The 13,179-nt window shown below is 42.9% G+C and overlaps 1 protein-coding gene across 1 annotated transcript in view; it reads right to left on the bottom strand.

Moving 5' to 3' along the window:
* The window catches only part of TCP1 (t-complex 1), a 1,162,065-nt gene that overhangs the window by 929,128 nt on the left and 219,758 nt on the right, over window positions 1-13,179 (bottom strand). Inside the window, exon 4 of the mRNA XM_044075988.1 lies at window positions 9,660-9,757. Coding sequence (XP_043931923.1) covers window positions 9,660-9,757 — 98 coding nt within the window. The remainder of the gene's footprint in view (window positions 1-9,659; window positions 9,758-13,179) is intronic.

Here is a 13,179-nt window from a genome sequence, read left to right as displayed (position 1 = left end):
CCACTTTCCATGCTTGTCTGTGATAAGTCCTTGTGCAGAATCTTTTTAATTGATAATTTTGAGGAGAGACAAATACATCTATGTCTGGGCTCCCCCATTTCTCTGTTATCATGCCGAAGACTTGTGGATTTAGTTTCCATTCGTGAGGATCCATAACGTTTCTGCCTAAATAGTCTGCCAGAGTGTTTTGTTTTCCTGGCAGGAGCTGAGCTTGAAGATGTATTTGGTACGTTAAAGCTGTGTCCCACAGCGCCATGGCTAATCTGCAAAGGGGGTATGAGTGTGTGCCCCTTGCTTGTTTATATACCACATGACTGTGGTGTTGTCAGTCTTTATCAGTAGTTGTCCTGTATGAAGCAAGTCCTTGAACACTGTTAGGGCATTTAGAACAGCTAGCATCTCTTTCTGGTTGATATGTACATGCATGTTTCAGTGCCCATATGCCCTGAATGCATCTTCCTGCCATGTGGGCCCCCCAAGCATAATCTGATGAGTCTGTTAAGGTTTGGCTGGCATGGAGTAGTGTGAAGGGCCGTCCCATGTTTTGGTGACAGGCCTTTGCCCACCATAGAAACTCCTGTTACAGGCAGGGAATGAGAGGAATCATTATTTCCAGACTGTGTGAATGTTCATAGGTTCATAGAATAGTACTAAGCTAACTGCCCTTGCGAGCCATTTTAAGCCTAGCCATTTATCCCTTGTGAGACTCAAACCCCTCACCTTGTGTTTGTAAGGCACACACCTTAACCATTAGGCCACCCTCCCAACCCCTGGGACTCCATAAACCTTTTAGGTACCATTGAAGTTTCCTCATAATGCAGTCTTGCATATGGAATTAGTAGGATGCAGGATGCCATGAAGCCCAGAGCCTGCAGAATTCGTCTTGCAGAAGATGGGGTTTTTGTTGCCATCAGTCTGAAGTAAGTAGTCAGCTGCCTTTGTTTGTCTGGTGTGAGGTAAGCCATCTGGGCAGTTGTATTCAAGCTAGCACCCAGGAATGTTACCTTTTGAGAGGGTACCAGTTGTGATTTATTTTTGTTTATTGTGTACCCTAGGCATGTTAGAAGGCTTTTCACAAATGCCAGGTGTCGAAGAAGAGTGTCCTTGTTCTCTGCTTGAATGAGACAGTCGTCCAAGTAAGGATATATTTGTATACTTCTTTGTCTGCAAAATGCAATTACTGGTGCCAGGCACTTCGTAAAGACCCTGGGCGCAGTAGATAAGCCTAAGGGCAGTGCAGAGAACTGGTAATGCATTAAGCCAGTCTTAAAGCTGAGGTATCTTCTGCACCCCTGTCTTATTGGGACATGCAGGTGTGCCTCTTTTAGGTCTAATGTCACCAGCCAAGCATTCTGGCACAGCATGGGCAGAAGCTGCTGCAAAGTCAGCATTTTGAGTTTTAGAATGTCCAGATGTGTTCAAAATTGATAAATCCAGTATTGGCTGCCAGGACTTGTCCTTTCTGGGTACCAAGAACAGTAGAGTAAAAACCTTGTCCTTTTTCCTGTTCTGGTACTGGCTGAATGGCCCCCATATCCATGAGGGACGTAACCTGTTTCTGTGCCTCTGCTCATTGATTTTTTTGGCAGATCTGGCCAACCATTTGCCATTGGCAGAGTGTGGAAATGGAATCTGTATCCCTGTGATACGATTTTTAGTACCCACTTGTCCTGGGTTATTAACTGCCAATTTTGAGCAAAATCTGCTAATTTTCCCCCTATGGGTGCTGCCAAAAGATAAGTGCTTGGTGTAGGCAGAGGGAAGTCATTGGGATTGCTTTCTGTAGGTTTGCGCTTTATTTCCTCTAGATTTGGAGGTGGATGCACCCCATTGCTTTGACCTGTAGGAGTCTTGCGCCTGGTATCTGGATCCCTTAGGGCATCTGGATTTGCCCCTTTGAGCTCCGTCTGACACAGGAAAGGACCAATCTTTTGTAGTCCAGTGTCTACTGAATCTTGGTGGCTGCACTTGTAATAAGTCTAACAGTTTGCATAGACTTAGCTTTGTCTTCCATTTTCTTTAAAACCTCTTCTGCCTTAATGTCAAACAGAGAATCATGCTGTAAAGGTGCATCTAGCAATTTAGCTTTAACATGATCAGGAAAATTTTGTTCCTTTAACCAGGCATGCCTCCTAGTCACAGATCCAGTAACTGCGGCCCTGCAGGAGGCCTCTAAAGACTCAAAACCACATTGCAAAGTATGCTTTCCAACTTGTTCAGCTGCATGCAATAATTCCTGCAATTCTTTATTTTCTGCACATTCTGAAATCAACATCATTTTCTGTTTCAGCAATTCCATAACATGTTGTTGGTACTTAGGCATATGAAATTGACAGTTATAACGCCCTGATTGCCAAGGTTGCAGATGTATAAATCTTTTTACCCCATCTGTCCAGTGCCCTTGAAAATCTGTCAGAGGGGGTAGGATTTTTAGCTGTTGAGGCCTCAACTCCCTTTGGATCCTGTGAAATAGTTTCAGGATCAGCAGCAGGGTTTCTAAATAAAAATTTATGCGAGTCAAGGACCCTGTAATATCTGTCAGGCTTACTGGGAGCCGGAGGTAAGGAGTCAGAGGTCAAGCTTGACTCCGAAAACACATCATCCAAAATGTCTAAAACGGGGAATGGCTAAAGGCTTGTACTGAGGGAGAAGGAAATCCCAGAGCCTCTTTGATTCTGAGAAGTCTTGACTCTCCCAGTGAAAATGCTCCCTCAAAGTAAGGTTTCTCCAAATGAATAATCCTCAGGTGGAAATGCAGATGGAATGTACTCCTCAGCATCAGAATCCTCATAGGAAGGTAAAGATAATTCCTGATCAGAAGAAATAGAAACCTGATCTGAAGATTCATAATCAGTGTCTTGCCTAGGCCTCTTATATGGAGGGGGATGGGTACCCCTGATCAAGGTAATAAGGTCTTCAGCCATTTTGATCATCTGTTTTTTAGGCATAGAGACCTGTGCACGTGGCTCATGCGTCAGTTTTTTAGTTTTAGAAGTTGCTTTTGTCTTTGGTTTTGCAGCGGTCGTCAGTTTGATATACAAATGTTGAGGTCTGAAAATACCCTCAGAAGCCGGTGCCTGCTCAGCGGCTCCAGACCCATCAGAGGGAGATACATCCGTCGGTCCAATACCTTGAGTATCTTGTGGCATGCCAGACTCCACATGGGTGTCGGCAGAGGCCTGAGACTCAAAGGTAGCGGGTATCAGGGGCTGTGGAAAGCGCCCGAGTACTGGCGAACCAGCGACTGGCTTAGGAAATCTTTGTCATTGGTTTTGGATCTTGACTACCTTTCTCGGTCTTTTTCTTTGCGTTTTTTATGTACTCCGGTAGTCGGATTGCTATCCGACATTTCTTGGTAAGTATGCAAAGTTTCTCCAAATGAATAATCCTCAGGAGGAGATGCAGATTGTATAAGACTCCTCTGCATCAGAATCCTCATAGGGAGGCATAGATAATTCCTGATCAGAAGAAATAGAAACCTGATCTGAAGATTCATAATCAGTGTCTTGCCTAGGCCTCTTATCTGGAGGGGGATGGGTACCCCTGATCAAGGTACTAAGATCCTCAGCCATTTTAATCATCTTGTTTTTTAGGCCGAGAGGCCTGTGCACATGGCTCATGCATCTTTTTTTTAGTTTTAGAAGTTGCTTTTGTCTTTTGTTTTGTAGCTGTCCGTTTGATATACAAATGTTGAGGTCTGAATACACCCTCAGAAGCCGGTGCCTGCTCAGCGGCTCCGGACCCATCCGAAGGAGATACAACCGTCGGTCCAATACCTTGAGTATCTTGCGGCATGCCAGACTCTACGTGGGTGTCGGTAGAGGCCTGCGACTCTAAGGTAGCGGGTATCAGGGGCTATGAAAGCACCTCACTGTGTACCGGCCTTTCTCTGTCCTTTTCTTTGCGTTTTTTATGTACTCCGGTAGTCGGACTGCAATCAGACGACATTTCTGGGTAGTTAAATCAGTTTCCAAAATACTTTGAGGCAGAAATATTCAGACGCTTGATAGTGCATTGGTTAAGTCTAGCACAAAACAGACAGCCATGCAAGCTGTGATCAGTGCCTAGGCAAGGAATACAGTATAAATGGAAATCCTTATGAGGTATTTGCTTCCCACAAGTAATACAATTAACTTTTTCTGACATCGGTATGGAGCAAGTTCCCCAACGGGGTACTTAGCTTTAGTGAAGACTCTGGTTTTGAAACTCAAACTCAAATATTTCAGTAGTCGGCCGACCAGCACTTGCGAAATGCTTCTGCTTCAGGCACCATGCGGCAAGAAAGACTAAAGAAAATGGCGTCAGCTGCATGTTTTATATCCCTGACATCATGGAAGAGGATACAGCAACCGACGCAGGATCCAAGACTTTGGAATTCAGGCCGACTGAGGGCAACCTGCCAGCAGATTACCCAAATGTAATGACTGCAACAGTGAAACACGAAGAACATCTGGTATCAGGGAGTAGCAAAAAGTGGTGAAGGTGTGCCAATCTGATATATCCTAGAAACAGAGATGGCTGGGATGATTCCCACCTCTCTCTTCAAAATTGCCCTCATCATGGGTCCCAAATTTACTTCTGTGTTGCTTCGAAAGGAATGCAACAGCTTTAGGGATGCAACTGAAGTCTGCCTAAAGGCAAAAAAGGAGGGGGGGGGCAGATCCCTTCTAGAAAAATGTTGGTGGGAAGTCCAGGTGGGAGATTTAGCCCATTAAATTTATAGTTTCCAGAACAGGAGGTCTGGTATTTTGGAACAGTTACTGTGGAAGACTACCTTCTTGGCACTTTTGTAATGAATTTGCCATCTACCGCAAGTCAGTTAACTGTCTACTGCCCTGATGTCAGGATTTTTGTTAAAAACAGATGCACTGAAAGAAACTGCATGGGTTATGTGAAGACTGGTAGAAGGCTGCCAGCCTAGCCAGACAGAATTTTATAGATAATTCTACCATTTGAAAATATGAATGTTGAAATACAAGCTTGTCTTCTTAAATGAAAGAATATGCTGTGAAATGTTCAACTTCAAACAATGTGGCAACATTGCCCTCTGCTGTAAAGAAAGCCAAGTCAAGCATTTCTTGTTGGTTCTTTGAAATTAAAATTATTTCATCACTGCCTTTGATGTTTACAATTCGGCTCCAGCCAGGCTAGATGAAGGCTTCCTGACTATTGTTTTAAGGATAAAGTTAATGACCAGAATTTACATGTGGAATGTCCTTTACTGCTCTAGGTGTAAAAGAATGTAAATGCAGTTTGTCAGCCTGGGAACACCAGGAAAGTGTGAAATTATGTAATGTTTTAGCAGAACTGCAGTTTCAATTTAAACAGCGAGAACCAGAGATTGAGCATTTTTGTCTTGACTATCCAACTCCGCATTCTGCCTGTTGTCTTAAGTTATCTTAGAAGTGTGTTTTCTTGTAGAAATAGATAGGACTATAAAGATTAGACTTTTTTTCTGTGATGTCAGAACTGTACTACTGATTTACTTTAAGTATTTCTGTGTGATCGCTGAACTCTTGACTAGCACTGTCTGTAGTAGAAAATATTGTCTTGTGGTTTTAATTATTCATTATTAAATATTTTAAAACCTTTTAACTGTGGCTGGTTTGTGTAGAGATAATTTAAGCTCTTAAGAGTACTTGCATGCCTTTGGTAAAGCTGTACAAACCCACTCTAATAAGCTTTGACTGTTTAGTCACATCTACCAGTTGAGTAATAATATAGCACAGTAATAATTGGACACCCTTTTAAGGGCCTTTGAGTAGCTGATGGTTATTAGTGGGTGGTGGCAGCTGGTACTACCGTATAGTCTGGAAAAAAGGGGCACAGCTGGAGAACCTATGCCAGCCTTCCCCAGAAGTGTCTGTGTGGTTGTGTAAACTCATCTCAAAGTGCGAGTAGGTCAGCAACTTGGGCAGGGACACGAAGCACTAGTTGGACAGACAGGGTGCTGGAAAGTTTAGCTTGCCCACAAGGCTGAGATCTGGATCCTATAGCTATGCCAGTGGGGAGTCTTACTGGGGACCAAGGGAGCGACCAGCCCCGGGCTGAATGTGATCTCTGTGTGCTCAAGGGAAATTGCACTTACTGTGTGCATTTGTTATCCTTTCCTCATATATGAGATGCCTTCTCTGGTGTTAGTGGCGAGGATTGAGGCGCCTTGATTGCTGGGCCAGGGCACGGGCGTCACAGGTTAGAACAGTCTTTACGGACACAAATTAAACTAAACCTAATGGCTTTAGGCCTATGCTTATTTTTACCTTCTGCTTCATGCCAGGTGTTACTAGCAACTCTCCAAACACAAAGTCTAACTTATGTCCATTCTCCTCCAGCCCAATCCCAATCACATCTTACACTGCCAGCAATGCAGCCAATGAAGTCTCAAGCTTCAACTGGCATCAGCAAATCACTTGATTAAACAGAAGATATGTGCTACAATTCTGGATACCATGCAAGAAACAGCAAAAAAGAACAAAGCACTGTTGGCAGTTGTAATTCAGAATCCTTCTGCCACAAAGACACTTCAAACATGTGGGCAATTGTTAAGCTGTGTGCACCAATGAAAGATAAGCCCAGACAATGGACTCACTCCAAGACTCCCAAAAGATTCATCAAAAGTCTGCATTTATTATACACAATTAAAGGTACAGTGATATTCTAATAATTCAGTACAGCTCCCAAAAGCTGAGAAAAGTTTAAACTTTAACAGAAAGCTCTGAAAATAAATATGGAACCTATAGTCCGTGTTTATTAGGTTGCCCCCACCACAGTTATCGGAGATATGTAACTACTTAAATAAGAACCATGAGCAAGTGTAAACATTTTAGGTAATATGATATTTTTGAGCAGATGAAAAGTGCAGTTCTGTAAGCAAACGTGTAACAGTAGACCTTCTATTAGATCACTGCTACAGTAGCCTAAACTAGATGGGTTTTATCCTGCTACGGAAATGACAACTGGATAGCTTATCAAAGCTTTAGGGCACCTTCCACAAGTCTTAACTGTTGAACATCTCTTTAGATATATACATACGCAAGTACTTATGTATAGTGTCTACATACATCAATTAAAGAATTATCTTAACTGCAGACTGGACAGGAAACATCAGGTAAAAAGTAAAAATAAATAAATTACCACAAAAGCTTAAACGCAAGAAAACACTCCTGGACTATAGTATGCTATTGCCACAGAAGTAGTCATACTTAGCAATAAATCCTACTGTTAACCTGTACTTAAGGAATCTACCTCTAGAATTTCAGTAACAGAAATGTTTTTAAATCCTTTTCACACTTGTCAAGCCATAAGGGCAAGGGCAAGTACAACATATAGACAATTTACTATAGTTAATCTATCCCAGTTTCTCCGAGGTGAGAGAAAATACAAGTACCTTGAAAAACTGAGGGAGACATGAGGACAACATTCAGAACTCCAGAGTGCAGAGAGATAAAAACTGAACTCCGGACCCTGAAGCTGAGGAAAAGCTCCTGCCACTAATCTCACACACTGCCATATATTTGCAAATAAAAAAACAACTTTCCAAAGAATACTTTTTAAAACGGAAATACATGACTGTCAGCAGATGAGCCCAATTTGAGCCTACCTAACCCTTCTATTATCATATCCAATGAGTAAGCTGCAAGTCTCTTAATATCAAACCTCAGTTGAACAGCAAGGTACACACCAACTCTTTTCACTTATGAATATTCTTCATGATTCATATCTAGCTAACCTAATCATAATTAACTTATCTAACCTAGTGTCTGCCACCTTCTTGATCTGTCCAAAGCATTTGATACAGTATCCCACAGCAAACTACTTACTATCTTAGTCAAACTCAACCTAAACAAGTCTTCATTGCTCTGGTTTCAAGACTACCTATCCAACCGCCATCAAGCAGTTAAGTGGCATAATTCCCTCTTCCTCCTTCTCCCACTAACAGTAGGTGTACCACAAGGATCCCTACTGGGACGCCTACTATTTAACATCTTTACAAACACCCTCCACACCTCCACCCAGCAAGATACAATAGTCAAATATGCATGTGATACTACACTGACCTGCTCAGCCCCCGCACTCCAAACACTCCAGACTAAAACCCAAGAGGCCTTATCCAATATCAAAAATTGGTTAAAAAAAACTCACAACTAATACTTGACCCCAAAAAGACTCAACGTATGCTTTTCCATCCTACCAAAACAGACTCTTCTCTTTTCTCTATCAGTTCTGCCAATAACACAAATCTCCCCAGTTACCACAAGCTAAACTTCTTGGTGTAATACTTGACCAATACCTAAAGTTTGACAAATACAGCACAAACCATATCCAAAGCCCATAAAAAACTTGGAACCCTACACCGCTGCAAAAACTAACCAAACACCAAAATTACTATATCCAGAACTCACCTTCTCTCTACATTGCTTTATGCATCCCCTGTATTAACAAACCTTAACAAGACAGACCTACACAAATTGTCCATGTGCTATAATAAAATAGCTAGATTTGCAGCCAACTAATTTCCGCTCCCACCACTGTCACTCACTAAAACAATTAGGTTGGCTAGAACTGGCCAACTTACTGAACTGTAACTAACCATGGCTCATTACTTGCTGTACCACTCAAACAAGATTCCCGATCTTTCAGGCTTACTCAACTTTCACAATTCTGATCGTCAACTAAGATCCACAAACAAAGCCCTTCTTGAAGTAGTTAAGTGTAAACACAGTGCTGGTGAATCCCTCTATTCCTACACAGTTGCTAAAATCTGGAATTCTTTTCCACCAGATAGCAAAACAGCAGTCCCATCTTTAAAACCCAATTGAAAGCCCACCTTAATCTCATCTGGCAATGTACCTGTACTGACCATGGCTGGCCCTATTACCACCATTCAGATAAATCTTCCTCTGGCACTACTCAAAGGTCAAACGCGTAGAAAAAAAAACTAGCACAACAAATTGTATTTTTAAATGTATGCATATAACTGTACATACTACTGCACTTTCTTACTCAAATACATTATATTTTCTGTTTTACTACTGTACAGTCTATTGTACACTTCTGTAACTTATCATACTATGCTATGACGTACTATGCTATACTACTGTTTGCTCTATTAATTTGTACTCATCTCTGACTTTTGTATTTTTATCATATATGTGCAGCTTTTGTATTTTTTATGCTCGTCATGTATGTGGAGCTTTTCTCCCCGGGTATCTGCTGAAAACAGGCACCTGATTGTCCAGTCAGACCAACCCGGTAATCAAATATAAAATAAAATCAATCTAGCTGCCTAGGTTGTGCCAAGACTGTGTGGTTAATTTACCCACTTAAAATGATAAATACCAATCTAGAGAGATACAGAATTGGTGAATAACCTGTACAGCTCCATATTCCACTGTAACTAACCAACAGCAACACTAGCTTCCCTCACAGCACTGACAGTTCAGCTGCTAGCCTACAGCAAAGTAAAGAGTGGTTGTGACTGATGAGATACTCCTCCAATACGTTTTTTCTGAATTCCTGAACAGTTGTCTTTTGAACTATATTACTGAAAATTCCTGCACATTAGTATTAGATAATTACTAAAATTTGTTAGACTAACAGTTTGCTGTTAATAACCATTTGCTCCAGCCAAGCTACAACTGCTATTACTTTAAACTCACTTGCAAGCAAGACGATATCCACTGATAATAGAAGTAGGATGAATTCTCTGCTTGACTAGTTCATCAGCACTCTTAAGCAACTCTGCTGCAATGATGACCTATAAAAAAGAACAAGTAAACTTATGCCCAAATCCACCAGTGAAATAGAAACTACAAGTAAGAAGAAACAGTTTCACAGCGTGGCTATTAAAAGAAATCTTTGGGTAAGTGTAGATAGAAAACAATGAGCACAATAACTTAGGGCAGTAGAATGATTACAGATGTATAACATGAGGGAAAAGGCAAAGATTTCATTACTTCCCATGCTGCAAAACTTTTAGTTATGTACTCACCATAACTTCAGATGTTTGGGATCCATCTCGCCTACATTCTGAATGATGGGTTCGGAGCCGATCCCTCGGCTCCGACTCGGCACGCTTATGCCAAAGAGCGAAGTCTCTTATTGGCTGAGCTTACTATATCCCAGGATGCACCACTACCAGTCCCCCAGATCTAGTTTGTCCGCATACATGCACACACGCATACCCTGCTTATATAACATCGTCAGATGAAACAAGATAAAAACAGTCGAGCTCAAAACCGTTCAATCTCTTCTGATCTGCAAGGCAGGGGGAAGGAGGGTGGGTATCAGGAATGTGCGAGATGGATCCCAAACATCTGAAGTTATGGTGAGTACATAACTAAAAGATGTTATGTGATCCTATCTCGCCTACATTCTGAATGATGGGACAGCGTCCCTAGCACCTGAATCCTGGGTGGCTCACTGGAAAACACTCCTGAGTACCGTGGAACCAAATGATGCTCGTCCTTTAGATGCCACATCCAATTTGTAGTGGGAAATGAAAGTGTGCGGGTTGGACCAAGTAGCCGCAGCACAAATTTCGATATAGCGAGCTTGGAATGAAAGGCTATAGAAGTAGCCATAGCTCTGGTAGAATGAGCTTTGATAGATGATGTAAGTTGTTTATTCAAGAAGAATAGGCCTGAGTTATGCAATCTCTGATCCATTTTGAGATTGTAGCTTTTGTGATGGTTTGGCCCAATTTATTATCTGAGAAGGACACAAACAACTGGTCTGACTTACGAAGTTGCTGAGTCCTGTCTAAATAGAAGCGTAATTGCCTGTGAACACCCAATTTATGGAGAGTGTATTCTGCTTCATTAGAGAATTTTGGAAAGAAAACTGGTAGCTCTAGAGATTGTTGAAGACAGAAACTAGAACAGACTTTTGGGACAAAGGATGGATTAGGCCTAAGTGATACTCTATCCTTGTGGAAAATCAAGTACGGTGGTTTAACAGACAGGGCTTGAAGCTCTGAGACTCTTCTTGCAGAGGTAATAGCCACTAAGAATGCCGTTTTCCAAGACAGATATTTTAATTCGCATGTAGCAGCCGGTTCAAAAGGGGGAGATGTTAATGCGCGAAGCACCAAATCAAGATCCCACGGAGGTGCAGGATGAAAAACTGGTAGTCTTAACAGACTGGCACCTTTAATGAACGTTTTGCATAGTCTGCTGCTCATCAAAGGAGGATCCGTGGATTCATGGAATTTAGAGATAGCAGCTAGTTTGACTTTAATAGTTGAGACAGAAGATCCCTGATTAAACAGGGATGTTAAGAATTTCAAAACCTCTGGGACAGGAGCAGTGATAGGGTCTAAGCCCTTGAGTTGAGCCCAGATAGCAAACCTCTTCCACTTACTGAGGTACAATTTGTTAGTGGTGGGTTTGTGGGCGAAGATAAAATGTGAACAACTTCCGGGTCTAGTGTGTGCCTTCTAACTAAGGTTGGAAGTGGAGGAGCCAAGCTGTCAATTTTAGAGATTGAAGGGACTGATGCCAATGTCCCGACTGATGGATTAGCAAATCCGGGATCAGGTCTAAGGTCCACGGATCGTCCACTGCATGCTTTTTCAGGTAAGGAAACCATATCTGACGAGGCCAGTATGGGGCAATCAGAATCATTGAAGACCCCAGTTGAGAAGCTTTTTGAATAACTTTGGGAAGGAGTGGAATTGGAGGAAAGGCATAAAGTAGCCCTGTTGGCCAAGGTTGTGCTAGAGCATCCATGGCTGGTACTTCCTGATGTGGAATCAAGGAGAAGAACCTCTGGCACTTGGTGTTTTGTGGAGTTGCAAATAGGTCGCAGCACGGCATCCCCCATCTCTTGAAAACCTGGGCTGCTACTGTGCGGTTTAGAGACCATTCGTGAGGAGAGAGAATTGTCCTGCTTAATTTGTCCCCCAATACATTTGACTTTCCCGGGATGTGGGTCGCTACCAAGAAGCGGTTGGTAGCTACAGCCCATTCCCACACTCTCATGGCCTCTCTGCAAAGGGGATACGATCTGGTCCCTCCTTGTTTGTTCAGATACCAAACCACCGACATGTTGTCTGTGTGGATGGCGATGATGCCCTGAGGAAGAAACTTGTGTAAGGCCTGTAGGGATAGAAGTACAGCCCTCATCTCCAACACGTTGATGTGGAGAAGAGCTTCGTCCGGAAGCCAGGAGCCCTGGACTAGCCTGCCCAGACAATGCCCCCCCCACCCTATCTGGGAGGCATCTGTCGTCAGGGTAACCACTGGAGGGAGAACAAAGGGTTTTCCCTGATCCAAGTTGGATGTCTGAAGCCACCAGCGAAGGTCCCTTTGCATATTTCCGTAATCATGATGTGATGATTGAGGGAAGATCCTGAAAGGACCATTGAGTTGACAAGAGCCACTGAAGAATCCTCATGTGTAATCTTGCTAGAGGAACTAAAAGAACCGTGGCAGACATTGAGCCTAAAACCTGTAGGACCATCCTGGCTGGGGCTTTGGATCTCGAGATTAGAGCTTGAACTTGGCCCTGTAAAGTTCGGATCCTTTCGGCAGGAAGAAAACGCCAGATCAATCTTGAGTCTATCTCTGCTCCTATAAACTTTATGCGTTGAGAGGGCAGCAAGACAGACTTTGACCAATTGAATGTAATCCCTAGGGAAACACCCAGAGAGATGGTGGCTTTGAGATTGTCCATTAGTAGATGCCTGGTGGTGGCAGTCAGGAGCCAGTCGTCGAGATAGGGAAACACTTGGAATCCAAGACTTCTCAGGTGAGCCGTCACTACTGCCAAACACTTGGTGAACACCCTGGGGCTGTGGTGAGACCAAAGGGCAGAGCACAAAATTGGTAATGACTGACTCCCAGGCTGAAGCGCAGATACCTTCTGGACGCCTGATGTATCGGTATGTGATAATAGGCGTCCTTGAGGTCTATGGAGCACATCCAAACATCCTTCTCCAACAACGGAAGAATGGATTGTAACGTGACCATTCGGAATTTGGATTTCGTGACGGATTGGTTCAGTCTGCTGAGATCCAATATTGGTCTCAGGTCCCCTGTCTTTTTTGGCACTAAAAAGAACCTGGAGTAATTTCCTGATCCGATCTGGTCTGTGGGGACTGGTTGGATGACTCCTTTTTCTAGCAGCTTTAAAGCTTCTGCGGCTGCTATTTCCCTTTGACTGGGTGGTGGGTCCAGG

The sequence above is a fragment of the Protopterus annectens genome, chromosome 1.part0 (genome assembly GCF_019279795.1).
Source record: "Protopterus annectens isolate FY-2018-M chromosome 1.part0, PAN1.0, whole genome shotgun sequence".
NCBI lineage: Eukaryota > Metazoa > Chordata > Ceratodontiformes > Protopteridae > Protopterus > Protopterus annectens.
The sequence above is the reverse complement of the archived record's forward strand: the minus strand, read 5'-3'. Positions and strand labels throughout refer to the sequence as shown.